Raw genomic sequence first — 25,875 nt, 5'->3', positions numbered from 1 at the left:
GGCTGAAATTAGAGAAAAGTTAGAGGATAATTGGGCACACTCAAAAACGACAATTAGCAACAAGACAAGTTAATTTTAATGGGCTGGGCTATACCTGGTTTCGACATGTCGTTGACAATACGCGGTAGGCGGTACACCCACCCGAATGCGCCAGAAATTTTTAAGTGCCCGCGAAATACGAAGCCAGTAATAATATCCTTCTTCAACAACCTTCTAGAATAGGATCTGCGCCTTTATACTTTTCCTATTTCAGCCGGAGTAGGTAACTACAGCCTGGTTTCTGCTCATCGCTCTCTGGTTCTGATCGGAAATTCAGAAGGTTCATTGGATTCCGATTTGCTTTTGTTTATCGTTGCGGCATTTAATTCTGCCAGGTTTGTTCTTGTTCTGTTATTAGTAATATTTTAAGCCAAAGAGTTGTCAGTTTGTTTCTTTGTGCTTCAATAATATTTTACTTTCCTTCCGTTTCTCCAATCCTTTCGTTTACCTGTTTTTTTGTGCTTATTCCGATTTTCGTTCTTCCTAGTTGCCATTAACAAAGGGTCGAAATAAATGCAACCATCGCCAAAAATTTCTCTCTCTTTCTCTCTCTCTTACCTATTTTCAGCTTCATTCTAACAACCACTCGGTTTGTTTCCCTAAGAATAAATGTTTTTCGATGATTGAAACTTATGGATTGTTTGTAATCTGTTCTTGGAATCTGAAATTTTGCCGCTATTTGTTTTTATTATTATTTTGATTCTTATTATCCAAAGCGAAGAGATTGTTCTATTTCTGACCTCGAAGTCGTGGAAACGATGTTTACTGGATTGGGGAGGGCTCGGGCTAGATAAACGATTGATTGGACTTTCTTTTGTCTTGACTTATAGCCTTTATTATTTGATATTTTTGTTTGTAATAATTCATGGAGCAAGTCTTACTGTTTTTGTTTAGATTTTTGAGGTAGTAGAAATTTTAGTTTCAGATTAAAAGATGGAAAAACAAAATTGATAAAACATATCTTATGCAGAGTGTTGATAAAATTGAGCTATCTGACGCAAGCTTATAGGCTTAAATGTTTATACATGAACTTTCTCCTGGCATATTTTATAATTGATATCATTTGATAATATTCCTCAGTAGTATTCAGACACGGGATCTTACTTCCTCTTTGTCTTAAGGTAGCAGAAATCATGTTTCTGGAATTTGGTAGAATATAATCTGTTGACTAACCCTCTTCAAAGCGGTGACTGCTTGCAGCTGAATTGGCTTCTCATGTGGCCATTCTATCTTCTCTTCAACAAGATTCTCAAGCTAGAGGAACCAAGAGAATTGGGTGGAGATGATTTGAGTTTAGTAGAAGTGTACCCATTTGACAAGTTTCTAAGTAAAATAAAACGTGATGCTCCAATTCTGCCCCGCTCCCAGTTCATTGAAGTAAGCTTGTTTGATTTCGTTTCTTGTATCCTAATATATTCTCCAAGCCAATAATCTATGCGATGATTCTGTCATAAACTAAAAAGTCAAAGTGTTGATGTGCGGCAGTAAACTTGTTCTTTTTGCTTTGTTGAGTTTCTTGTTATCCTGCCAGGTACCACACATAAACCAGCTTCAACAATGGGATTGTGGCCTTGCTTGTGTTTTGATGATTCTGGACACTCTTGGTATACATGATTGCCATATTCAATCACTAGCAGATCTATGCGGCACAACAAGGTGTTTTATTTTTAAACATGATCCTTTTTTCATCACGTATGTCTAACATTCCTTACAGAGCTATTAAACATGATCCTTTTTTCATCACGAATGTCTAACATTCCTTACAGAGCTATTCTTTCTATACATATAAATATATTTATGCATAAGTGGAAGGGAGTTGAAATTGGCAATGTATTCTAAGAGGAACTTGAAATCTGTCCGAGTCCATTACGCATGTGATGCCATTTCTCCATGACTGTAAAAAACATGTCAGTTTTCCTTTTTGTTGAGGAATTTGCTGTCACTCACTCTACACAAGCTGAATCTTGTATTCATTTTCTCATAAACTGATTTCTATCATCGATTGATTATTATTTTTTTCTATTCCCATTGGAACTGATGTCCCAACATCTAAGTCAATAAAGCTAGCAGTTGGAAAACCACAAATGAGAACATATAGAGAAGTTTATCGAGTTTCAAGCTTTCTAGAGACTTTGTCTCTCTTCCAAAGTCTAATTTCCAGCCGTTCATAACTTCTCCCTTTCCCTCTCCAGCCGGTCAAAAATTACCTCCCTTTCTGACTTCCTGAACTCTCTTTCAGTTAACTATCATTTCAAGGTGACCATTCACTTAAGCTCCTTAACTGCTTTAGGTCTTTACTTCCTTAGTAACGCAAACAGGAACTTTTATGGGTTTCTACAATGAAAGTGAATGAGATGACAAGTTGAAATGTCTCGACTTTTATATATCAGTTTTTTTCTCCCTTTCATTATAAAATTCACTTTTTTTAGTATATAAAGTGGAAGCTGATAATTTCTGGTTGCAACTTTTTTTGGGCAGCATATGGACTGTCGATCTGGCATATTTGTTGCAGAGCTTTTCAGTCAGTTTTTCCTACTTCACGGTGACCTTTGGTGCTGACCCTAATTATTCTGTTGAATCATTTTACAAGGTGAATTTTTCAATGTTTTCTGCGCTGTTGGTTTCTTGCGCAGAAATTACTTGACTGCCTCTGTTGTGCCATTTACCACTGTGCCTATCCATAAAAAAATTTTGTTGATCATTTCTGTAATTGACTATGGAAGTCATACAAGGTTTGAGTTAAAAGCCGATTCTGTTGAGCAAGCCTCATTGCTTTATCGGGTGAATATTAAATACATTTTGTTAGGCAACAATGTTTTGGCATGGCTCTTTCTTTTTGCTTCCGCAGTGCTTCTTAACACAGCTTCTGCAGGAGGAACTAGCAAATGATCTGGTACGGGTCGATAAGCTATTTCAGAAGGCAGTGGATGCTGGAATCAAAATTGAGGTGTGGTCACTTACTACATCCAAGTATTTCTTTCTGTAAGATTAATGTATACCTATATATTACATATTTTTATTGCTGTAATAATATATGAAGGATATTTTTTTTTATACTTCTAATTTCATCGTATTCATTCTATGTTAATTCAAGAGGAGAATGTACTATTGGTTCCTCAATTTAACTTAGTTTATTTGGTCTGACATTTTTTTGTACTTAATATTTGAATTTAGTTTCTATTTGGTCCTTGAAGTTTGAAAAGTGACATGTTTGGTTTGGTTTGAATTTGATTTCTAATTAGTCCATGAAGCTTGAAATTGGTTTCTGAAGGACCGAAGTGTTTGCTTCGGAAATTTTGCAACCAATTAGAAATTAAGTTCAAATTTTAGAGACCAAAAGTGTATTTTTCCCTTAATTCAAACCATCTTATTTGAGAAAGATATGAATGATCACTTGGGGGTATGCTATGGTGCCTTTCAGAGCTTTCCAGCAGATGTAAATAAATAATCTATTTGTTGCTTAGACTTGCTCATTCTTTTTATAGTTGCCCTTGAAGGTTTGTCTGAAGGACTATTCACTTTGGTGTTGGTTGTGTTCAAAATTTATGGTTGGGAAAGTAATGTAATCTTTGGTTATTTTTGTTACTCTCCAACCTGATGCCGAGGAATGCTTGACCATTATGTTTTGTTTTGTTATATTGAAAATGCCTGGAAAAAGCTGCATATTCAAATAATCCACCAAAATTATGTATTTTTTTGGTCATATAGATCAATCTTGGGTAGACACATTTTTGGTCCTTCGGATTTTATCACAGTTTCTATTTGGCCAAGAGTTCTCAAAACTAAATGTTTTTTTGTTGATATTTGAATTTAGTTATTTTTAGTCCTTGAGATTTCAAAATTGGCATGATTAGTCTTGAGATTTCAAAATTGGCATGATTAGTCTTGAGATATGAGTTTGATTTCCAATTAGTCCCTGGAATTTGAAATTGATTTTTTGTTAGTCTCTTAGTAGAGTTGACTGTTAGTTGACGAACTCATGTTAATTTCTTCTGTTAGGATAACTAATGGTCAACTCAACTCAGAAACAAATTAGGAACCAATTTCAAACTCTAGGGACCAATTAGTAATCAAATTCAAATATCAAAGGACCAAACATGTCACTTCTTGAACTTGAAGAACTAAATTTAGATTTAGAAAACCAAAATAGTTTGTTTGAAAACTTAGGAGTCAAATAGAAACTAAGTTCAAATTTGGGTGACCAAAATGTATTTTACTCATAAATCTAACTTAAGCTACATATTCCAGGGGAAAAGCGTAAAATGGAAGATTTTTATTTAAGCCTTAACCATAAGAAAGATGCTAAAGTAAACCAATTGCAAAGATGGCTATGGGATGCCTAGTCATTGGGTATCTCTACCTTATAAATCAAAATTGTGAACATAGCATAGATGCATGTTTCTGTTCTCTCAAGTTGTATTAGAAAAATTGGAGATTTTGGTTTGAAGGAATACGTTCAAGATACCTATACACAGTGTAGATTTGTGTCATTTTATCTATCTAAAATAGGAAGCTAATGGTCTTTTGATATTAAGTTAACTATCCTCGAATTAACAGTGCAGATCTATCAGCAAAGAAGAAATCTCTCTCTTAATGTTATCTGGGATATATGTTGCTATTGTGTTAGTTGATCAGCATAGATTGAGGTATGTACATTATAATGTTTAAAATTCCCTACTGAATTTTCTCGAAGTAACTACTTTATTAGCATTTCATGTTGCAGCCATGTTAATCCAACTATGGTCTACACTTTTTCATCATAGATTGCCGCTTTTTAGATTTAATTCTAAAATATACCTGTCACAATTTTCTTATGACTGGAATGCTCTTGGGGATATTTGTCAGTCGATCTTGGCTGGAAGATGTACTTGTGTCAGGCATATGTGATAGCAACTCCAGCTATACTGGTTAGTATGGCCACTTTCTCACTAGATACATTGCTTACCAATGCTTGTGATGTATAACTCTCTCTGGACCTTATATTGTAGTTTGAATTCTTTACTCATTACCAATGAATATATTTCTCAGGTCACTATATCGTGGTATGTGGCTATGATGCTGATGCGGATCAATTTGAAATCAGAGATCCTGCCAGCTCTAGGTTCTATCCTCCCCTTTAGTTTATAGTAAATTTATTCATTTTATTAAATAATCTCTGGCATTTTTTATTCAAGTGTTAAAAAGTCTGAGTAGATTACATCGCAAATGTTCAGATGATTGTATAATATGAGTATTGTCCATACGTCGCAAATATTTGAATTCTACAGAACTGAATAATTCGTAGTTCGGTCCAAGGAAATCATGCCACAATCTAACCTCGTATCGTTTCCTTTGCATAATCCCAGATAAGTGCTCTTTAGATTAATTGAGATGAACCTCAAGATCAGACTAGCATGTTGATAGCTGTAAAGTTCTCAAGATCTCATGGCAATTAAACTACCAACTTCAACAAGATAATATGTTTTTTAAATCAACTCACAGAGGTGTCTTTTGTAATTGCAATCTTTCCCTAATTATTACAAATTTGGCTACCTCTTTTGTGGTTTTTAACATATCCGTAATATGTTTGATAATATTAAAAGAAAAAATTGTATTCTCTAGACTTCGCTCTGATTTATGGGTGTTGATAAATTACTTTAGCTAGTTATAAAAAATTTAGAAGATAATTCAACAAGGTTTTGCAGCAAGCATGTGAGGATCTCATCGAAGTGTCTAGATGATGCACGCAAATGCTTCGGTACAGACGAAGATATCCTATTGGTACCTCTTCTACCAGCTTCACCTTGTTATCTGTTCCATGGCAATTTGAAAATAGAAAATAACATGCTCAGTTCCATCTTTTTCCTTGTCTGATTTTGCTTTGGCATAGACTTTTTGGGGGAGATGCTCCATAGCTTTGCTTGTCCATCTCAACTTATTGTGACTACTCACCAATCAATGAAATTTGAAAAATCCAAATGATTCTTTTGTATGATCTGCCACCACAATCTGAAATTAGCTATTCATTGTCACAATAGAATAGGGAGAAGCGAACAAGCTGAAGTCCTGGATGAACTATTATACTTTCTTTTGAGTTTGATTGTCTTTATAGGTATCATTGGAGAAGAGCGGGAAGCTAAGGATCCCATCACCTCGTCTTTCTCCAAATGTCAACATCGACTGCTGAGTATATATCCGTCTCCATTCCAATGTCTCAATACCACGAGAGTATTGAAACTCTGTATTATTACACTGTATAGTTCGTTGATTTCTTCTTTTCCATTTTATATATTGTGAATATATATATTCATCCATATTTTTATTCTGTTTTTAGACTGGTGGTCATTGTAAACGATGGGCTCGTTTTTACTCATTTACAATCATTCTCTTCAGGGTGATTTTCATCAGTTCATTGACGACAATGTTCTGCTGTCCACTTCATGTTATAAGGTACGAGTTATGCTCCTCAATGCTCATTCTTTTTGCAGTCCCACGTAAATGCCCCACTCTTGCAGCCCCCACGCCACTACTCCCTTTTGTAGTTAATGGAAATAGATATATTTATTAAATAGATATAACAAAATTGGGCTACAAAGAACTCTAATTTAGGCTCTACCCATTCCCACTTTTGATGTTTGCCTAATCACTAATAAGTTAGGCTCTATTTAACAATGGTGTTGTTTTTATTAGAAAAACAAAGAAAAATGTTGGGAAATATGCAGAACTTTAAAAAAGAATTGGAAACCGAAAACATCATTAATAATTTAGAACCTCAAGACTATTCTCTTTTTGTTAAAAAAATAAAATCTATTGTTACATCACTAGTTTGTACAGATATATGGATGGTAGCTTTATTATTATTATTTTTATTTATTTATATTAAATAATAATAAAGACATTATAAAATGATCAGAAACTAAAATGCGTAGATAAATGTAGGACGATGGGATAAAGTACATATGAAGATATTTTATGTAGACAAAAATTAAAAAAAAAAAAAAAAAAAAAAGGAATCAGCCAACAAATGTCAATAATTATGTTCCTAGATTTAGTGTTGACATCTGTCATAGAAACGCTCTTAAATCGAAGCAAACACAAAAAAATTAGAAATTAGGATTTTCTTTTCTTTTCGTAAAGTAGTAATCTTATTCCTAATTTTATAGTATGGGCACCCACCCCCCATAAAGATGAGTATATTAATAAGCAAGTATGGCCGTAGAAGTAAGTTTTACCGTTTGATATGAGATAAATGGTTAGGTAATACTTCAATTTCCATAAAGATTGATAATCAAATAACCTTGGATTACAAGGATAAACTTTGATTGCCTTTTTAGGATGACATTTGTTTAGTTATAGAATATTGATTGAAACTCAAACTAGATATCTTAATCAAATTTCATTGATAAAACTACTTGATGTCTGATATTTGGATCAAGCTTCATAGTTAAGTTTAGGATTTTTTTTTCTTTTCTTTCTTTTTTATTTTATTTTATTTTCAGTAAGCGATTTAGTTGATATGGTAATTGTTGAAAGTAGAAAAAAAATGATACCTTTTAGTAACATATCTAGTATTTTCGACAACTCTCTCGTTTCTAAAAGGAAAACACACATAAAAAAGAAAGAAGAAAAAGAAGTAATCTCGTCTGGAATATTTGAATAATATTGCCTTTAAAAAGGTAAAGCAATTGAAGAAAAGAAAAGAAAAGAAATGGATACAGTTGGAAATCTGTGGGATTCATCATTTATCATGGTGTGTGGGGATGCATAGATGTTGAGTCTGCCCTACGGCTACGGGTTGTCATATAATGAGGATGAATGGGACACGTGGAGGGATGAAAATAGTTGAACATGGTTATGATCATCTTCTCTAGGCAAAAAGAAAAAGAAATCATAAGACTTAACACATAATGTTTTGTCAAAGAAAAGAATGGGCCCAAAATTAATAATGGACAACACTCACTCACTCACTCACTCACTCCACACCCACCCACCCTCAACCAGACAGTCCCATACTCCTAGTTGGAGGGTAGATTTGAAATTTGCATAGGTTTTGAAATGGTCTTTTAAGGCCCCTTTCATTTTAATAAAAGTCATGTACCTTAATTTCATAGTTTTAGCTCTGCTATTCCCCATATGAATATCTTAAAAGGGGAAACTCCTTCCCTTTTTGTTCTGTAATCATTTCATCTATAAGCCCCACCTTGTCTCCTTTAAATCTTACCCTTCAATGTACCTTCAAGCCATTTCTTCCTCCCGTCCATTTGACATTTTGGGTTAAGTAGATATGTGACTGTCCCTCTCTGAAAGAAATATGTGTTTTAAGGTATTTTTATCTTTTATTTTTTATTTCCTCCTTCAATGTTGAATGTTAAAAGGTAATAAGAATTCAGCTTGCTAATTTTCTTTGTAAGAAACATCTTGGTATTAAGATACTCCTGCATTTTATTGTCACTATACCAGAGCTTAAACACCAAGCTTGGGCAGGATTGCTTTGGTTTGTCTGCCATATCATGGATAAAGAAATGTAGGACGGAAAAGTATATTGCCTAGTGAAGATGAAGTTCTAATTTTGGATTGGTGGTGAGGCCGAACACCTCAGCCCTACCATCCCTTAACAAATAAATGGAGACCGCAATTCTCCTTTTTAGTTTCTTCATTTGTCTGATGTGTTAAACTAGAGTTTAGGTAGAAAATAAAGAGATCGAATATGCATTTGATATAGAGGAAGCCATGAGTTTATGATTATATTTGCATTCTTTTATAAGACCGAAAGGGATATGAGAGAGTGATGCTGATGTGAAGAACCATTGTTGTTGAACTATAAAAAGGAGACATTGTTGTTTAACCACTTGAGCTCTATCAAGTGATTGGTTGAGTTAAACAAGACCATTGAATTCATGGAGAATAGGTTAACTTAATCTTTGAGAAATTTATCAGTTTAATTCTTGTTTTTTCTTTTGGTAAATTCCTTAACAAAAAAAAGTTTTATTAATATATTTTGACATACTGATATATTTTGCGTTGGTTATTGGTCCATTCAGGCTCTTGATCGAGGTGTTGAGTTGACCTAGAAGATAGACACTCAAACTTGTGCGGTATTGTGTTCAACACTCCTTACTTAAGTTCATGCTTGTACCGAAAAAGTGTTAAGTTAGGTTAGAGTCGTGTTGCATACCTAATTTGACCATTAAGATTTTGTTTGTGGAACTAGGCCTATGTAGTCCCTTGGCATTCCAATAGTCTCTTCTTGATTTAGTAATCTTTTTTACCAGCGTCCTCTAGTATAGGGTTACGCGGATTATAGGTGCCTACATAGTTTGGTTGCCACATTGACCTCCATCCTACCTCGACCCCTAAAATTCAAGAAGTTATAATATCAATATAAAAGAAAGAAAGATTGGAGGATAGGTTAGGTAAAGATTGATGTAGAAGTGTTAAGACCGTTGTGTGTGAAATTCAAAAACAACAAGAAATGAAAGAGGCGGTAACTGTGAGTGACGTGTCATTGGGTAGAATTTAGATTAGGGGATTTGTCCTCTCTCTTTGTTGGCGGGAGTTTCTTTTTTTCTTTTTTTCTTTTTTTCTTTCCGTTTTAATTTCTTTCTCCCTCACTTATATCAGTCCTTGCACGCCAGCCGACCAGCTTTGGCCCCCACCACCATTTTCCTTCTCACGCGCTTTCGCAACCCTGACTTACACTGCCCATTGCCCACCCATATTAATCTATACTAATCTTGCGCGTTCTCCCCACGCGCGCTTAGGTGTACGTAGTCGTTTGTTTTGATAAAATCCTTGATTTTGACTGGTCTTTCTACTTTTCTTTTCCCGCCAACAACCATACACACCTGTTCCCTGCTTGCCCATTCACTACTTTTTTTTCCTCTTCTCACTCTCTAATAATTTTTTAATTTTGAAATAATTAGTTGGGTTGGATTTACAATACTTTATGTTGGTTTCTCATAAATTTTCTCATTTCATTTTTACGAGGATTCAATTTTAGACCTTTTAAAATTTAATGTTCCGCCTTGTAATATTCAATTGTATTTAATGTGGCAGAAAATTTATTCAAAGTAGACGAATAAATATTTATGAGAGTAACAACTATTGAAGTTTTAAAATTTATTTCATTTTAAAGCTTTTTGAAAATATTTATGTTACTAAAATATTTTAGTTTTATCTGTCTTTTTTCTTTTTTTATAATTGTTTTGAAGTGGACTTGTATTTATTTACTAGTAGGATGATCAATTGTGACAAAAGAATTTTACATTATTGGCTGTTATTATCTAAAAGTCCAAAAATGAAAATAAATGTTTGTATAAGTTATGAAAGTGTTTTTGAATTTCCATCCTTTATTTTTTAAATGCTTATATATTTCAAAACTATTGAATTTTTTTTTTATATAATTTAGTCAAATATATATATTTATATATAAAAGCTGCCAAATTATCCATTAAATTAAATTGTTTGTCATGGTGAACTTTATAGGGATGTGTGTGAGTTTTAAAATGAGTACGGCAACATTCAAATTTGGACAATGTCAATAGACCCTTCCAATCAAGTCAAGTCAAATCATTATTTCTTGCTACTTCCCTTGCTTTACTATTCTTTACATTTATTTATTTTTTACTATGGTCATTAACATTTTAAAATCAAATCTTCTCATTTTATTTAAATTCTTTATAATTCTCTTAAAGTTGGGTTAAATTATAGATTTGATTCTTAAATTTGGAAGAATATTAAAATTGATTCATTTAAAATTTTCTTCTTTAATTTAACATTGAGAGTTAACATCTTTGTTCATCGGCCTTTTATTTTGGTAAAAAAAAAAAAAAAAAAAATCAACCTAACACTAATAGTTTTTGTTTAATAATGATTAAAAGAAAATTATAATACTTTTTTAAAAAATTAAATTTGTATAATTTTTTTTTTTTTTTTGAATAAAACATATTATTACTAGGGTTGTTATCCATGTCTTAGTAGTTCAGTCAGTGTTATTTTCGGCAGGTAAACCTGTCAGTCCCCACCCTCCAAACTTGCCTCCATTCCATTTCAAATTTCTTTTTTAATTTTCCTTTTAATTTGTTGTCCGCCCCTTTTTTGGCGGGAATTTTATCAAATCCACCGGATAGCCTTTTGGGGTCCGCTACTTTTATCCATTAAAAAAAAAAAAAACAACGCGGTATGCATAAATGTCACATCCGTTAAAAGAGACGGCATCTATTGGCGGGCCCCACTGGTTAGATTGGCAGTTAAAGAGTGCTGAATCTCTACTGGTGCCACGTCACAGATTCAGATTCTAAGGTATTCTCTTTGGTTACCCGGGTAAGCACCAAACTTCTGTGCCTCCACCGTCACCCACAGATTTTATACCCCTCTCTCCCCATGTTTTAATTCTAATATTTACTTAAAAATTTTAAGTTAATTTAAACTAATAGGAAGATTTAATGTGAATATTTAGGAAAAGAAAAAGGGGGAGTGTGGGAATTGGATTAAAGGTGATTAATTGATAGGACAGATTAAGATATGGTAATGATTTATGTGAGAGACATTTAAAGGGATGATTAAAGCCGAAGCCTAAGAGTGAGATTAAGAACACAAAAAGTATAATTTGTCTCCTTAATTCTCTACTTAACCAATGTTACTTCCCTTCCTTGACACAGGTTCATGCTGTTGGAATGAAGCTGACGCAACGGCGGTGGTAAATATGGTAATAAAAGTAAGGCACACAGTTAAGAAAGGTCGCATTTGGTTAGGTTTGTAACATATGGCATAAGGGTTGCACTGAAGGACAAGTGTCTCCAGCTACTGCCGCCTCCCTTTCCAGTTGTCTTCACATCTTCGACAGTTTCATCTCTCTCTCTTGATTTTGAACTGTCTCCCAAATCCACAATAACCCTCGATAAAGCTCAAGCTTCTCCTTAACATTCCCCCCTCACCCTCCTCCTTCTCTTCCTTCCCACCCTTCACTCTGTCCCTTTTTCCTTTGTAGGGTCCCCCGTCAACCCCCACTCCCACCGGTCTCTCTTCCCCTCATTATTAATCTTCCTCTCCCACCCTCTTCGTTTCCTCAACTATCGCCTCCATTCCCTCTCTCTCTGTCTCTTCCTCTCGCTTCCTCTCGCATGGCTGAGTCTCTAGCTGCTTCTGATTTGTGGCTTCCCTCTGGGAAAGAGAGTCTGAGTAAGACAGCTTCCTTCGAACCTCCTTGTTTGAGCTTCCCCTCTGAGTTTCCTTACGAGTTTGACTCGTTTGGTTCTAACTCTGACCTCAACTCGCCAGTGGAATCGGTTGTGAGCTCTACGGACTCAACTGGCGGTAGTAGTGACGACGATGAGTTTTTTGTGGGGTTGGCTCAGCAATTTGCATGGACGTCTCTCTGTGAAACTGAGAAATCCACATTTCCCTGCTTTAATCCCAACAAAATTGAGGTACCCTTTTCACCTAATGTTCTTCTCTTTCATTTTTTAGGTGTTTGGTTTAGTTTCTGACATGGGTTTTGCTTGTTTTTTTGGGGGGATTAGAAGAAGCATGTGAAAGCTGGTTCTCCTCAGTCGACTTTGAGTGGCATAGACGCCTGGTTTCGCCCTGAAGGTCCTTCGTCTCTGCTAAAATCGCCTCCCATGGCGGTTTTTGGGGCTGATAACGATGCTAGAGTCCTCATACATGCAGCTTCAAGGGAGGCTGCGAGGTTAAAGATGTACGGCCAAACGACCCCATATCATAACAATGGATTTATGGGCGCTCGATCTTCCATTCCGGTTAAATCCACGAGTAATGTGGAGTATGGGCTGTTCTCGACTCAGAACTGTGCTAGGAATCTGGCATTTTCCGCGCAGGTCAGTTATTTAAAATTTCCGAACTCTTAAGTTGAGTCTTTGAGAACAGAGTATTTTAGTAGTTAGGTTCTCAGTTATTCTTATGGCCTGCCTTACATATCGGAGATTATTGGGATTTCTGGTTCCACAGGTTCAGAAAGTGGGACAGGATCTAGTACTACAGGCTCTTCGTGCCTCTGCTTGGGAAAGACAAGCCAAAGTCGGTTGGTCAGCCCAGCCTCACCGGAAGCCGGAGATTCAAAACAGAGAGAGAAACATCGTTGATGTTACCAGCCGGTGCAGTGGAGGCACCGGCAGTTTGTACCACTCTGCATGGATTCCGCCGCATCAAAATCAGCATCCACCACCCAATGCCTCCGCCATGCGTTGTATTCATCCCGCTGGCGGATCTGCCATCAAAAGGGCTTCCTCTGGAACCGGCGTTTTCCTTCCTCGCAGACATGTAAACCCTTCCGACTGCCGCCATAAACAAGGTATTTTGACATAAAACCATCTCAAAACGTCCCTTTGTCTAAAAGACACAAGGATTATCTTTCTCTAACCTTCGTCGTTTATGATTAATTAGGTAGCCCAGCCATTAATTTTACAGAGGAAATGAAAAGCTCCATCCAAGCCCCATTTAACGGCTGGCTGTCATCCAGCTTCGGTAAGCAAGTTTCTCCAACAATTACCCCCTAATTTGTCATCGTTTTAAAGCAGTTCTTTAAATGGGAGTTTCACAAATTACAGATTCCAGAAAGAATCCCCTTCTGCCACAGCCAAGGACAATCAGAGCAGAGGGAGCCGTAAAACATGAACTTCACCTACCTCAAGAATGGACATACTGATGAAGAACGAAGCCAGAGAACACTGAATCCATTTGTATTTGCAGGTGTTGGATAAAGAATCCATTAAAGTAGCCAGAACAGTATTGATTTATGCAAAGGGTGTTCTTAGTTAGATTGAAAATGGCAGAGCATAGGTTTAGAATAAAGAAGGAAGGGTAGCAGTGGGTGAAGGAAGAAGAAGAAGATGAAGATGAAGAGGTTGAGTAGAAAAGGACAGTACAGAGATATGTTGTGTGTCCTACTAAAATATCTGTAATTTTGTGCCATAGTCATTTTAGATATATGTTTTTTTTGGGTGAGGGCAAAATTATAAAAAATCCCTCTCTGCCTTGTAATTTTGTTCAATTATTAATCATATGCTTTAATAAATAATAACATATATTTGATGTGTTTAATTTTCATTTTCAGTATGAAAAAAATTCAAAATTTATTTAAATTTAATAAACTTTATCGTAAATGCTGCAAATTTTCTTTTTTAAAATTTGTACAAAAATTAAAAAAATTAAAATCTAAGGGACAATGAATTTAATCGCTTGAAGCTGAAGTGTCTAAAGCTATTATATTTCTTTTTCCTTTTTTCATTTATTTATTTTAATATAAATTTAGCTTGAAGTCGAAGGGATTTAATATATATTTAAAAGATGTGGGGACAGAGAAGATTGTTTTAAAAAGTGGGCCCCACACGAAATGTGGGCCCGGTTCTTTTCCACTTCTTGATCTTGAAAGACCAAATTTCGGAACATCCTCGTTTCTCGCGATGTTTGTTTTATTTTGTTTTCTTTTTTTTGGACTTTCAATGCTTCTGTTGACTTAGTCAAACACCTTTTTTTTTTTTAATTTATTTATTTTGTCTTTCGATTTTCGAATTTTGAAATGGCTGTGTATTTTGTCCTGACCTGCTGACTCCTCTCTGGCCACCCCCATCTTATGCTTTTAAATTTAAAATTAATTCCAAATATATATATATACTCACAATGAAGGGGACCGCCAAAAAGCCCAACTTCAAAGGGTTTGGGCTCAAAGTTCATAAAGCCCAAGTTATTAGTTGGGCCCAAAACCATTAAAGCCCAGGCCTACATACCTGGAAAAGTCTATAAATAGAGAGCTCTCTCTTTACATATATAATGTCATGGATTATGTACAAATTTCCAAAAATTTGAGTTTCAAAATTTAAATATATTTCTTCACGGCTCAGCCTCTTCATCTTCATCACTCTGATTACTGCCCTCCGATTCATCGACATCAATGGCCGCCACTCTCGACGAACAAATCTTCGAACCAGCAGTCGCCGCCGCCGCCGCCGCACATCTCATCGTCAACGGCAACTTTCCATTACTCGTTGCACCAACTCCTTCCTTTTCCTTCTTTAAATCGCTGGGAGGTAAAAAGAAGTCCATCGATAAACCCTGGATATTAAAATCAACCTCTTCGATCTCCCAAGTCTCTTCCATCTTCGTTTTCGAATGGCCTTCAGCGCTTTCGCCAAATCGAAAAAGCGAGACGGTTGTTTTTCCAGCGTGTGCAATGTTTACGCCGTCGATCTTTCTGTAGTCCTGAATTAGGGTTTCCATTGNTTCCGATCTCAAAACATTTTTTCTTTTACACCCTTTTCATTTATTGCTTTTTTTTTTTCTTTTTTTTTGAAATTGTTAGGTTAAAAAGCAAAACTATGAAGAGTTGGTGGGGGGATGATTTTCAACCGTGGTAGCCAGCACGTTGAAGCGCTTTTCCACCAAATACGCTTATAATTTAGTAACTCCGAATAATATTATTTTTTATTTATTATTTTAAAAAATATAAAAAATTAATTTACCTGCAAGAATCGTCGGAGCGGACGTGGAGGGCCACGAGAAGCATGAGAGTGATGCCAAGGAGTTTGTCTCCAAGCCACTTTCCCGTCGCTACCGGCGCTGATTTTACACCCCGACAGCATCAGTTCCAAACACCATAGCTCCGGCCGTTTCTGCCACACTACAAACCCACCCATTTCTCCGCCGCTGCCCACGCCACCGCCGCCTTTCCCGTTCTTCACCTTCGTCGCTTTACCATTCAAACACGCTTCGCCGGAAGAAAACTCCGACGCCACCATCTTCACCTTCCCCATGGCATACATACTATCAATCGAATTCAAGGCATGCTCCCCTCCCACTGCGGCCACGTATTGTTGCACTATGTACTTCGCCATTGACGCCTCCTGTTAAATCCCCAAAAAAAAATAACAAAGAAACATTAATGGGTTTATTGAGATTTGAAAAGGGGTTTGAGAAAAAATGAATTTTATTTACAATGGGATTGTCTTTGATGTTGCAAGTAATGGGTTGGTGGTGAAAAATGATGGGGAGTGGGATTAAGGGAGCTCCGACGACGCCGAGGAGGAGCTGGATCTCGGCGTTGCGGCCGCCAAATAAGGAGGCGATTGAATTAACATGCGAGGATTTGTCGTGATGGTTGGATTTGACCCATGTTTTCATGGCTTGCCATGAGATAGCGTGGGCTTTGTTGGTGTTGCAAGAGAACATCTCCTCGGGGATGGGAACCTCAAGGACAGTGTCGAGGCCGTCTTCCCGGTCGAAGTTGGGACAAAGCTTCCTCATCGGAGAGAAAGAGAGAAAGAGAGGGAGAGAGAGGTTATTGAGGGAGTTTGAAGTGAAAGAAGAAGAGAAGAAAAGAAATGAAAAGGAAGGATGGCATTGCAACACCAACCGACCATGGCCCCTCATTCTAACGTGCTCCGCTTTGTACATGTCGTGTTTGCACGCTCTCTCTCTCTCTCTCCTCCCAAATTTAGTTAATCCTATTATTCTTATACTTTAATTACCAATTTAGTTCCATTATTTCAATTTAATCATACGAATAAACACATCAATTAAATTATCCTATTTCTAAAATCGACTTAAATTCTGTTCTATATATATAGTTTGAACTACAATCATTAAATAAAATAATAATTATTATTATTATATTAACTGAAATTAGTGTAAAATTTTTGATAATATGTTTATCATACATTTAATTAGTAGGAATTTGTACTAATTAATTCATTTTTGATAATGGACATCATGAACTGGCTTCCTCAACTACTATGTTGACCTTGTTTTTTCTTGCTTTCAAATTTCATTATTCTCCCATTTTGGGTGTTGAATTTTTAATACTTAACCTTCTTTAAACCATAATTTAATGTAGTTTTTTCTTATCTTATGATTAACTATTCAGATAATTCTAAAATTTAATTTGAATTTTTATATTTAATTGGATTTCTATTTTACTAATTTCCTTTTCTTAATTCAACCTTAAATTTTTCTAAATTAATGGATCAAAATCATACCCTGATTAAATGAATATCGCTAAGTCTTGCGTTGACTAGTAGTGTCGATAGTGCTCTCTCTCGCATGTGAACTTTGGCAAAAGTGTGTCCTTTCTTTTGATCGGTGGCTCGATGCCCTTCATATCAACTTAATTTTACTCCTTGGAAATGTATTTTTATTTTAATAAAAAGAAAAAGTGGATAGGATTTTAAGGAGAACATGTGTTTGAATCTTTAATAACCCCATCCGACATGTCGGCGACGGCGAGAGAAGCACACTCGACGCCCAGAAAGCGGCCGACATATAGATTTGAGGTTGGGCAAATGCTGGGTGGTTAGTGGTTAGTAGCACAACCGTAATCTAAAACTATCAAAAATTTGGAATTGATATTTATAATATATAGTTTTAATGTGTGGCTGGGTTATGAGACAAAAACTATGCTATAATATCAATACTATATACTATATATATAAATATTCGGATAATTCAAAAATCATAGCATATATTATTTAATGGGATCAATAATGGTGTGCACGTTCTGATGTATGGAAAATCTGATACGCAGGGCAGATGCTTTTTGGCCTATGCTTTATTATTATATTATTTATTTTTATTATAAGGTTTTTATTATAAGGTATGGTGTGAGGTGTCACATAGTCCTTGTTCCTGAGATGACTGTTATTTTTCTATCAAATTTATTAATCTAAAATTTGTTCTGAAATGAGTGACCAACCACTTACTAGGAAAGAGAAACAAAATCAACCAAATAAAATCTTAAAAAATAAAAAGAAAAATCTAAAACTATTAATTTATTTATAATAATTATGAAAAAAACAAAAACCTTAAAAAGAATAAGAAAATAGCAGGAAGGGCTGTCTGTAACAGATTAAGACATAACAGTATTAGCACAGTCACCACCAATCACGCCATGTTCTTTTATATAATTTAATTTCATTACTAAAAAAAAAAAAAAAAAAAAAAAAAACCCATTTCTTTTATTTTAATTTAATTATATTCACATTAAAACTAATCTTTACTCTTAAATAATCAAACTTTATACTTATTTTCTAATTAATGAATTTTGATGGAAATTTTTGGTATAAATGGTTTCTTAAAGAAAACTTTTATATGTTACATTGTCATTTTCTTTTTAGGTTAATCATTTTTCACTATAAATATAATATTTATTGTAAAAAAAATTAAAATTAAAAATGGTTTTGTGTTAGTGTTTTAGAAGGAACTACATGTCGGAATCTCAACAGAGGATTATCCACAACGAGACGACATGACAAAAAAACAGCATGAAGAACAGAAAATGGGCAATCCAGCTAGCTAGCTGAATCGTTACAGCATCTTTTCAAACATCAATCCAACCTGTCTGTTTTCAGTACGATGAAACAACACGAGGCCCCAATCATACAATACACAAACCAGTCTTCTTCCACAGTGCTCTAAAACTAATACATATTAACAGAAGATGAGTATACGAACCACGACACCGTCGTTGCAGACGATGAGGGATGAAGTTTTTGACGATCTTTTTGGTTTGATGCTCCCTTGTTTCCAATGTAGTTTTCATTATGAGGGTATTTTGAAGTGAAATAGCCATGATATGACGAAGGCGAAAACCATGCAAGCAAGCAAGAAATTCAGGAACCTGTGGCCCTGCCAGAAGTTTCGAGCCTCCATAGGGTGTGGTGGCACCATGACAGCAGCTGCAGTGGTTGCTGTCGTTCCATCGTTCGACTCGTTGCACTGCTCGGTCGAATCAGCTTCACAAGTACTAGTAACATTGTGTGCAATTGATCCACAGATTTCACAGGTGCTGCAACAAATTGCAGATGGGTAAGTGCAAGTAGAGACAAAAGGCACATATTAAGTTCCTTTTTCGTTATCTTCTAGAGAATGAAACGTTCAAATTACTTTTGGGCTTCCCTTTAACGTTTTTACATTCAAATTCCCAGCCAAACTACACATGGTTCTCTTTGGGCTTTCCCTTTCGAGCTTGCTCTCAAGGTTTTTAAACGCGTCTACTAAGAAGAGGTTTTCACACCCTTATAAAGAATGCTTCGTTCTCCTCTCCAACCGATGTGGGATCTCACAATCCATTTCTTAAGCTCATCGATTCTTTACGGTTTAATAAGAAAACAGAAAAATATTTCAAACTTCAGCAGAAGACACAATGAAGATAGTACAAGGAATGAGAAAACAATCCTGTTCAAAGATGGTTAAACAGGAAAGAATCTCACTGATTGGACATTTTTGGAATAAACGTTGATTCCTTATACTTGTGTAGATACCAACATCATGCAATGAAGCAGTGAAGAAACATTCAAACATTTCAACTCAGCTAAGAAAAGGACTCTAATCAATTGTGCATCAGACTAAAGCAAGCAAAAGCATGTGTAGGCTATGAAATGAGCATGTTTTAGGAGATGGAAGGGTAAGTTCTTGTGCAAGAAACACCTCCAAGCCGAGCACGGTCGTCTCGTCAATCAAATGCGATCTCGGTCCCATTTTGATTTAGCTTTGTAAGAACAAAGGCTGATGGATTTAGGTAGAAGCAGGAGTCCAGATGACCACATACTCTCAAATGTGTAGCTACAAGTTTTGAGCTTCATGATTCTCGTACTATATTATTCAGTATATCCAATGCATGAAATGTAATTAAACACTAGATATGAACAAAACTCAGGAGATAAGAGAAATGAAACTTGAGGGCTTTGTTCTAATTTGGGGGGAACTTACATGTCACCCTTAACCTTGAACCAAGCCTCAGCACAGTGCTTATGAGCAGCAGCCAAATCATCCTTGCAAGAACAACCCAACTCAATGGGGATTCCAGATTCATGATTCGTAGCATCCAAGCTCAGATGACAAATACGGCAATCTCTCTCCATTTTCGCCAAATGTACCTTAATCTCACCTAACCCACATTCCAGATCCATCTCAACAGAGCACTCCGACACAGAGGATCCCCTTCTTTTCTCCACCACCGCCGCCGCCCCCACAATCTCAGCACTCGACTGGACCGAGCACCGCCGCACATCATCAGACGCCGGTGAAGCGGCAGTCCCAGCTGTAGAAACCCGGGAAGGCCGCTCTTCTTGCTCTTCTTCCATTGCCACAACGTGGGTGTTTTGGATTGTGGACATCGGAAGATTCAGACAGTGAATCCTCATGAAATGGGTGTGTGAGGCGAAAACCATGAAAACCCAGAGAGAGAAAGAGGTGCCATAAACAAAAATGATTAGATTTAGGGTGTGATTTTGATATGATAATCAGTAATGGAATGAGGAGTAGAAGTAAGTGTGGTGGGTGTCCCCTGTTTCAGCGGGTTTGTTGGGTGTCAGTGTCGATATGCAGCCTAAAACAGAGTTGCAGAGAGGAAAAAGACGGAGAAAGATTTAGGACACAATTTTTGCACTGCATTATGCAGAGTATCATTCAGCTTCTCTCTTTTTTCCCCTTTGTTTAATAACAAAAAACATCACTCCAAAGAAAAAAAAAAAGTAGAAACGTGATCACCCAAATCATTGTTCCACCGAAAACACCGTTCTTCAACACAAAAATTACATCACAAATTGTGTACAAAAGCAACAAAATTTCATCAACCCTTTTCCCAACTACACCTCAACTTCAACCGGTAACCCCTACCCAATTCTAATAAGAAATGTTTCGTTACATTCTCCAACCGATGTGGTATCTCACTCATCCATTCAACCCGATCCAAGAGAAGAAGAAGGAAGGAGTACCAATTTAATTAAGTTTTTGAGAGGTTGAGTGCAGCAAGCCAAGTACTGTGACCGAGAGAGGCAGAGGCTGTGGCTGAGGCTGAGGCTGAGGCGCCATCATGCCCCATTCTTGTCCCACATTTACACTCTTTTTACTTTGCTTTTCTCCATATTCCTTTCTTTTGGGGCCCTTCCCTTCTTTCCCTTTCTTCCCACTCCAAAAGTATTTAATAAACTTTTATGTCTTTAATTTTGTGTTTAATGATGCATAAATATAGATATAAGAGAGAAATAAAAAATAAAAAAATTATTGGGCCTGAAATGGGCTTGGAGTGAGTGTGAGGCCCAGTTTATTCTTTTGGGCCTCAAAAGCTCAGTAGCCCACCACTCGAATTGGGCTTCAAATAGGAGATCCATCTATATTTAACCCATTTTATAAGTTTCTTTTTTCTTTTAAAAAAATTTCATTTTATTTCTAATAATATTAAATTATAAATTATTGGAAAGACAAGAAAAGGAGAAGATGGTATTGTGGATTTATGGAAAAGGTACAAAATTAGGTATTGAAAAACATAGAAAGAAACCACAATTATTTCATATGCTTTCATGCTCCTCTCTTCACATTTCGAAGACGGGTAGATGGAGCCCCTCCACGTGCATGTTTTATGATGGAATAGGTATGCGTGGTTGATTTTCGTAGGGTTGAGATGCCCTAATATGATAGCGAAAAAATCCATCGATAAGATCGAGATGCCCTATCAAACATAGACTTAATCGAATAAACGTTGTTTTTTAGTCAGTTATGCTATCGATAGTAGCAAATTAGGTTGGGAGAATATTCCGAATATTAAAAATAAAAATAAGGGTAGTTATGATGTGGGGCAGAGGGAGTGTAGAGGAGGTAATTGAGGCCATGTGCCTAAGTTGAGAAAATTAAAAATTACGGAATGTGCCTAAGCCTAAGCTATTTATCACCATCTACCTCGTCCCCATTATCATGTCTGGTCCAGTGTTCTCATTGGCACACTGCTCGATGTTTGATTTTGATATCATTAATAACCGCCTAAGTTCATTGTTAGTAAATATTGTTAGCTTTACCCCGTTACGTATTGTTGTTAGCCTTACGATTTTAATAAAATGTTTCATCTGGGATCTCACATTCTACTCCTCTTGGGAGCCCAACATTTCTAGCTTTGATACCATTTGTAATAGCTCAAGCCCATCACTAGTAGATATTATCCATTTTAGCCGGTTACGTATTGTCATCAACCTTACGGTTTTAAAAACACGTCTTTTAAGAAGAAGTTTCAAGATCCTTATAAGGAATGTTTCGTTCCTCTCTCCAACCGATGTGGGATCTCACTATAAACATCAGACTTAAATATCTCTCGTCTCTCCTATCCGTTTTTCAGAAGGTTAACTAACCATGTTCTATGGATTTACTTTTCAAATTATACTCGAAAAGTCACACACCCGTGAACACTCACAAACGGTACCAATAATCTTTTTTTAGTCATTTACACCCTCAATAGCTCTCTCCTTAATCCGGGAAAAAAGCTAAAACTCCTTTAAGTATTTTTGAACGATCGTATATAAATGATAAACGAGATTTAAATTAAACGTTACCATATATAAACGATCACGAGAAAGATATTTCAACAATAACGGAAAGGAAACCGAAAGCGAAAAACGAAAAGAAAAGGCAATATAAATTTACTTGTTTTGTTTGATGACCCAAAAATTAGGGTTCAACTTATTATGGTAAGAAAGAAGAAAAAGATGTTAATTTTTGTCCATCTCATACTTGAATCTTGTGTCGGTAGCCGTGGTCCAAACCCATTACTCACTCCATAAAAGCCATAGCATCAACAAATACCCACAATTAATTCTTCAACACTAAAGTAGTTGCTTTCCTTTATAAGCCACAACATTTAAACTCTTACGACAATATTTGTTCCTATTCTTATAGCTCGTTCTCCTCCCACGTCGATTGGAGAGGAGAACGAGTGCCCGCGAGGACACTGGCCCCCCGAAGGAAGTGAATTGTGAGACCCTACATCTTATCGTTCTTTATAAGAGTGTAGAAGTCTCTCCTTAAAAAAGACAATATCTACTCGTGGTGATGATGTCTAATTCGATCTCGAAGATTTTAAAGTCAAATATGTTGGATGTCGTGGGGGGAACATACCCACTTCGAACGTATTGGAGAACGTACGAAAGCATTTAGAAGATTCTTTTGCTACACTTGATGGGCTACAAGGACTAAGAAGAGCTTCCATTTGGTTCCAATGTGAGGGACATTTTATGCATTTAACTTGACTTTCATATAAACTCTCATGAGAATATCATATTATAATTTTAATATATAGATTTTAATTATATGATGTAATATATACGAATTTTGTTGGTATGTTTTTTTTTTTTTTTTTTTTTTTAATTTTAATGATACCCACTATGGAGTATAATAGCATGCATGAGCATGATGGAGAAGGAGAGGGCAAAAATCAAGTGTGGTGGGGTCTATCGAGCACCCAGAAAAAGGCTGCAATGTGGGCGCGTGATGGCCCATGTTTGCGACAATATTTTGCACCACATCATCATCCAACCCTCCCACTACTCAACACTATCGTGGTGCTGGTTGTTGACGATTTTTTTTCCTTATTTTAATTCATAATTTCTCACTAATAACTTCCCTAATTATCAATTAGTTGTATTAGTGTGAGTAGACTCCTTATGCTTTAAGTAACTTTAATAACAAATCCCCTTAATAAATGTTTTAATCCCGAGAATGATTCTAATTGATTCCGTTTCTTTTAGTGTTTTATTAAGTAATTTTATAGTTAAACGTGCTTTACTTTGAGCAATTTTATGTTTGGTGACCTCTTAAAAATTGAGTAAGTGACAAAATATGCTGGAATGACTTGTGTTAGTTTGTGGGGATCGTTTTCACTCTTATAAGCAACATGATCATGTCGCAGGGGATGCAGAAAAATATCGGGATACACGATAGTCAAACCCTAATCCGAATCTTAAGCCAACTAAGACCGTTAAATGTAAAGGGGGAAGATGCAATATTTATATGTCCCACTAGTGATATTAAATGCTACCTTTCATGTGTAGAATGTGGTGTGTTATAATTGCTATTAACTTCCCATTCTTTTAATATATATATATTTCATTATTTTAAAAAATTTAAATAACCAAATATTATAATATTTCTACAATTTTGAATTAAATTTGACCCAAAGAAATTTGGTCAAAGTTGCAGCATCTTTTATAGATATCACCATTGATGCGTTTCCCTCATAAAACCATATTCATCTCACAGAGTTAGAGAGAGAAAGGAGTTCTTGAAGTTCTTGTTGTTCTTCGAGTTGTTCATCTATGGCCGATTTAACTGCAACTTCAGGAAGCATCCAAAGGGATCGCATTGATCCCAGTTCGTAGCGTTTTCACTTTTTTACTTCCCATGGAATTTGGATCATGCCATCTCTTTGGATTTCTCCTGCAGTGCAGTCGCCGCCGCTGCTTGCCACGAACCGTTGTGTTTATATCAGTAAGTTTCTTGGTGAGTTATGGTTTCGGTCGAGAATCCGAACTGAACAGCTTTCTTTTGCTTCATTACAGAGATGTAATTCTTGATGGGGAAAATAATGAGGTTTTAGGTTAATTATGAACAGATCATTAAAGGGATTTGGAGGGTTAATGCTACTTTAATCTCTTGAAATTGTAAGATTAAGTTGGATATATATTCGAAATTTTGATGTGAGTTTTTTGTAGGATCAAGTGGAGCACGTGGTAAAATCTCACAAATTAGCAGACCCGTCCGGGAAAAACGAGATCAGATTTCTCTTCGATAATGGTTGATTTCTCTTCTCCATTTCTTTTCTCTGTTTTCTTCTTCTCATTTCTCCACCCCATTTCTTCATTCAACCTTCGAGCCCTCCCCAAAGAACCCAATTTCGATCCCCACATTGCCCTCATCGGAGACGCCGTTCTTGTCGACGGCGACGGTCACGGAGACTGCGGCGATTCTTTCGTCAAACTCACCCGCCCTGTCGCTTCCAGCTTTGGGCTTCTCTTGCACAACAAGCCCTTGAAGCTTCACGGTTCCACGTCGTTTAATACTCAATTCACCTTCGCTGTCTCGCCGGACAACGGGGATGGTCTCGTTCTTTCACTTTTTCGCGGTGGGGATTTTCCCCATAAAATCTCCCCGGAAAAATGGCTTCACAGAATCGAATTCGTTTCTGGGAATGGGAGTAATTTGAATGGTGGGATTTTGAAGATGGAGAAGGGGATTGTTGTTCCCAACAATGGGGGGAAATTGACATCGTGGGTCGATTACGATTCGAGCTTGAAAACGGTGGAAATTAGGTTGAGTAAATTTGGGGAATCGAGGCCGTACGATCCCTTATTAGCATACCCAATTGATCTGTCGAGCAAATGCGAAGGGAGGGGTGTTTTTGTGGGATTAAGCTCGGGGAATAGCAAGTCATCTGAGTGGAGCAGAGTATTTTCATGGCGGTTTGGTCTTAGAAATGTCCCCAAATGGATGCATTCGATGCCGGTTGATCCACGCCGGCCTTCCTTAAAACAAGATGAGGAGGGTTCGCAGAAGAATCATCTTCGGCCGCTTACAATCGTTGCGGGGCTGATCTTTGCAACTGGTTGCGGTGCGTTAATGGCGTTTTTGGTGCTGTTCGTGTGGGCAATTGCGGGCAATAGAAATGCCATTTTTGTTGCCGAACCTCAATCGGTGGATTTTCAGTACGAAAAGGTTAGTTTAGTTGTAGAGGTGGAGGGATCAAAAGATGATAGCGTAAGAGGATGAAGGTTTTGGAGATTGTTCTTCTTCAGTTCATAGGAAGTGCCTGCAGTTGTTGTAATGCATATCATGTTTGTCATTTGGATAGTTCTTCTCTGCCTGTTCTTGGGTTTTTCCTTTTGGTTTCCTTTTGGTTTCCTTTCTTCTTGTGATCAAGATGGTCCAACATACTTTCAAAGCTTGATCTGTACTTTTATGGTGTATAAGCCTTGTGGGCATTCTTCTGCTTAACTAAATGATCTGTGTATTCTTATTGAAACCATTTCATAATTGGGATGTGTTCTTCCATTTATTAAATGTTGATACATAGACTCAACCATGGTCGAG

At 36.4% G+C, this 25,875-nt stretch overlaps 5 protein-coding genes across 11 annotated transcripts; 2 read left to right on the top strand and 3 right to left on the bottom strand.

Annotated features, from left to right (window-relative positions):
- The first annotated feature begins 164 nt into the window (after positions 1-164).
- Positions 165-14,026, top strand: LOC111779387 (protein GUCD1). 6 transcript variants are annotated; one of them, XM_023659662.1, is made up of 12 exons: positions 167-374; positions 1,240-1,416; positions 1,571-1,695; positions 2,518-2,629; positions 2,912-2,986; positions 4,597-4,685; positions 4,885-4,946; positions 5,068-5,140; positions 5,724-5,799; positions 6,131-6,272; positions 6,412-6,468; positions 9,060-9,285. In XM_023659662.1, exons 2-10 carry the CDS (start codon positions 1,255-1,257, stop codon positions 6,203-6,205), a joined length of 849 nt encoding a protein of 282 aa, XP_023515430.1. In that variant the 5' UTR covers positions 167-374; positions 1,240-1,254; the 3' UTR covers positions 6,206-6,272; positions 6,412-6,468; positions 9,060-9,285. The 6 variants fall into 6 exon arrangements, with proteins under 6 accessions (XP_023515656.1, XP_023515584.1, XP_023515430.1 ...); XM_023659737.1 differs by having other exon boundaries at positions 6,353-6,468; XM_023659816.1 differs by having other exon boundaries at positions 166-374; positions 1,224-1,416; positions 6,131-6,468; positions 9,060-9,277.
- Positions 14,027-14,672: 646 nt separating this feature from the next.
- Positions 14,673-15,252, bottom strand: LOC111805056. Its single transcript, XM_023689963.1, has one exon. The coding sequence runs from the start codon at positions 15,250-15,252 to the stop codon at positions 14,866-14,868; it is 387 nt and encodes a 128-aa protein (XP_023545731.1). The 3' UTR covers positions 14,673-14,865.
- Positions 15,253-15,351: 99 nt separating this feature from the next.
- Positions 15,352-16,446, bottom strand: LOC111811429. The gene is made up of 2 exons (XM_023698274.1): positions 15,967-16,446; positions 15,352-15,875 (listed from the first exon to the last, which is right to left on the bottom strand). Exons 1-2 carry the CDS (start codon positions 16,423-16,425, stop codon positions 15,486-15,488), a joined length of 849 nt encoding a protein of 282 aa, XP_023554042.1. The 5' UTR covers positions 16,426-16,446; the 3' UTR covers positions 15,352-15,485.
- A 1,846-nt stretch (positions 16,447-18,292) lies between these two features.
- Positions 18,293-20,938, bottom strand: LOC111788319. Its single transcript, XM_023668651.1, has 2 exons — positions 19,735-20,938; positions 18,293-18,811 (listed from the first exon to the last, which is right to left on the bottom strand). Exons 1-2 carry the CDS (start codon positions 20,193-20,195, stop codon positions 18,565-18,567), a joined length of 708 nt encoding a protein of 235 aa, XP_023524419.1. The 5' UTR covers positions 20,196-20,938; the 3' UTR covers positions 18,293-18,564.
- Positions 20,939-23,975: 3,037 nt separating this feature from the next.
- LOC111810901 lies at positions 23,976-25,845 on the top strand. Of its 2 annotated transcripts, none has more exons than XM_023697748.1 (2): positions 23,976-24,276; positions 24,501-25,845. In XM_023697748.1, exon 2 carries the CDS (start codon positions 24,580-24,582, stop codon positions 25,552-25,554), a length of 975 nt encoding a protein of 324 aa, XP_023553516.1. In that variant the 5' UTR covers positions 23,976-24,276; positions 24,501-24,579; the 3' UTR covers positions 25,555-25,845. The 2 variants fall into 2 exon arrangements, with proteins under 2 accessions (XP_023553516.1, XP_023553507.1); XM_023697739.1 differs by having other exon boundaries at positions 23,976-24,288.
- Positions 25,846-25,875: the final 30 nt, after the last annotated feature.

The sequence above is a fragment of the Cucurbita pepo genome, chromosome LG01, assembly GCF_002806865.2.
Source record: "Cucurbita pepo subsp. pepo cultivar mu-cu-16 chromosome LG01, ASM280686v2, whole genome shotgun sequence".
NCBI lineage: Eukaryota > Viridiplantae > Streptophyta > Magnoliopsida > Cucurbitales > Cucurbitaceae > Cucurbita > Cucurbita pepo.
The sequence above is the reverse complement of the archived record's forward strand: the minus strand, read 5'-3'. Positions and strand labels throughout refer to the sequence as shown.